This window comes from Prunus dulcis, chromosome 4 (genome assembly GCF_902201215.1).
Source record: "Prunus dulcis chromosome 4, ALMONDv2, whole genome shotgun sequence".
Taxonomy (NCBI): Eukaryota; Viridiplantae; Streptophyta; class Magnoliopsida; order Rosales; family Rosaceae; genus Prunus; species Prunus dulcis.
In genome coordinates this window covers 15,741,364-15,743,341 of record NC_047653.1, presented here as the reverse complement: position 1 = coordinate 15,743,341, position 1,978 = coordinate 15,741,364, and the positions used below count along the sequence as shown (strand labels likewise).

Here is a 1,978-nt window from a genome sequence, read left to right as displayed (position 1 = left end):
ATGTTGGCCAAGGCGACCACCCATCCATGCAGGCTTTCTAGGTATTTTTTTTTTTTTCCCCATGTCATTACATGAAAACAAAAAGTTGCTAACATCATTGTTCAAGATGGTCCTAACTTAATAGCATTTTCTAAAAAAGTTGAAACTAACTGTTGGTATTTGTCTTTTTTCAAATATTGACAGAAATCTTAAATTTGAATCCCTCATCTTTGTTGATAAAAAGATCAAGCGAATGCTAAATTTTTAAGAACATAAATTAAGTCAAAATGCATTAAACCTCCTGGGGGTTAATATGTAATCTACTCATCTAATAATTTATGTCTTGATATTAATAGATCTAGAGGTTTCTTGAATTCTAGATCACAAGTGAATTCTAGACCCAAAAAAAAATTTACATGGTAATATTGACTAAAGAGTTCTAGTCTTGATGATCTCTGTATAGATTTAGATTTAGTCTAATTGGCGAGGGGTTTTGATGCGAGGGGTTTCAGGTCTGTGATCAAAGAGGGCGTCCAATTGGCAGGCGCCTCTAACTTGGCTGATTACATTCCTTTTATAGCTTCCCTTGACCTCCAAGGGTTTACGAAGCGGATGAAGTCTGTTAACAAGGCGTTTGATGTGTTCTTTGAGAAGATCATTGAGGAACATCTTCAATCTAACGATGGGGAAAGGACTAAAGACTTTGTTGATGTCATGGTGGGCTTCATGGGATCCGTAGAATCTGAATACCAAATCGAACGCCCTCATATCAAAGCGATAATAACGGTTAGTATACACAAAAACTTAAACATATGGGCATGGTGGTATTAAACACTAAATCCTTGCATCATTTTAATTATTTGTCCTTTTATTCTAGCATTGCTCAAAGTAAAACGAAATCGTTTCTTGTGAGAAAATTTAACATGTCGAGGTTTAAGATTTGTGAATCTGAACCATTAATTAGGTGGAATTTTGTTTCAATTGATCAGTTATACATGTCCCTTTTGTTATTTATCATGTGTGTATAGTTTTGTCTGTGTCTGTTACACCACTTACTGTAAAAAAATGGCAAATTTCTTTGCAGGACATGCTGGTGGCCTCCATGGACACGTCATCAACAACGGTCGACTGGGCACTGTCCGAGCTAATGAGGCATCCAAAAGCAATGAAAGAAGTCCAAAAGGAGCTAGAAGATGTTGTTGGATTGGAGAGAATGGTAGAGGAATCAGACTTGGAGAAATTGGACTACTTGAGCATGGTGGTGAAGGAAACCCTGAGGCTACACCCAGTTGCGCCATTGTTGGTTCCTCATGCAGCCACTGAAGACTGCATCGTCAATGGCTACCACATACCCAAAAAAACGCGCGTTATCATAAATGCTTGGGCAATCGGGAGAGACCCGAGTGCTTGGACCGATGCAGAGGAGTTCATACCAGAAAGATTTGAGGGTAGCGACGTTGATGTTAGAGGAAATCACTTTCAGCTCATCCCATTTGGCTCTGGCCGAAGACGTTGCCCAGGAATTCAGTTAGGGCTCACTGTGGTCCAGTTAATGTTGGCACAACTTGTCCATTGTTTTGATTGGGAACTTCCAAATAACATGTTGCCAGAAGAATTGGACATGAGTGACTCGTTTGGCATTACGGTGGAAAGGGTCAAACGTCTAATTGCTATTCCTTCTTATCGACTTCACAAATGATCATAATATGTCTACAATGCCTCATTTTGTACTTCTAATATTTTGTTGTGTCGTTTCTGTTTTTCTAATAAATACCACTCTTGTAACGCGTTACATTTGTTTTCTTCACCTGAAGAAAATTATTATGAAAAAAATGGAATAAATTAAATAAAATTGCGTTATGTACTTAAGTTGAGGATCTCTTTCTCCTTTGGTTTACAACTTGGATAAATTTCTTCAAACAAGATACAAATAAGCAGACTATATTTTGTAAACATCAGGCACCCCATGTCCCAATCTTTATCTGTAGATTTTTTTATT

The 1,978-nt window shown here is 37.7% G+C and overlaps 1 protein-coding gene across 1 annotated transcript; it reads left to right on the top strand.

Moving 5' to 3' along the window:
• LOC117625493 (cytochrome P450 71AU50-like) lies at positions 1–1,738 on the top strand. The gene is made up of 3 exons (XM_034357041.1): positions 1–41; positions 468–765; positions 1,064–1,738. Exons 1-3 carry the CDS (start codon positions 1–3, stop codon positions 1,676–1,678), a joined length of 954 nt encoding a protein of 317 aa, XP_034212932.1. The 3' UTR covers positions 1,679–1,738.
• The last annotated feature ends 240 nt before the right edge of the window (positions 1,739–1,978 follow it).

Excerpts from the sequence above, each read along its gene's own strand:
- LOC117625493 (XM_034357041.1), top strand. The coding sequence starts at position 1 with ATGTTGGCCAAGGCGACCACCCATCCATGCAGGCTTTCTAG. Across the intron at positions 42-467 it reads CATCCATGCAGGCTTTCTAG|GGGTTTTGATGCGAGGGGTT; the intron begins GTATTTTTTTTT and ends CTAATTGGCGAG. Across the intron at positions 766-1,063 it reads ATATCAAAGCGATAATAACG|GACATGCTGGTGGCCTCCAT; the intron begins GTTAGTATACAC and ends ATTTCTTTGCAG.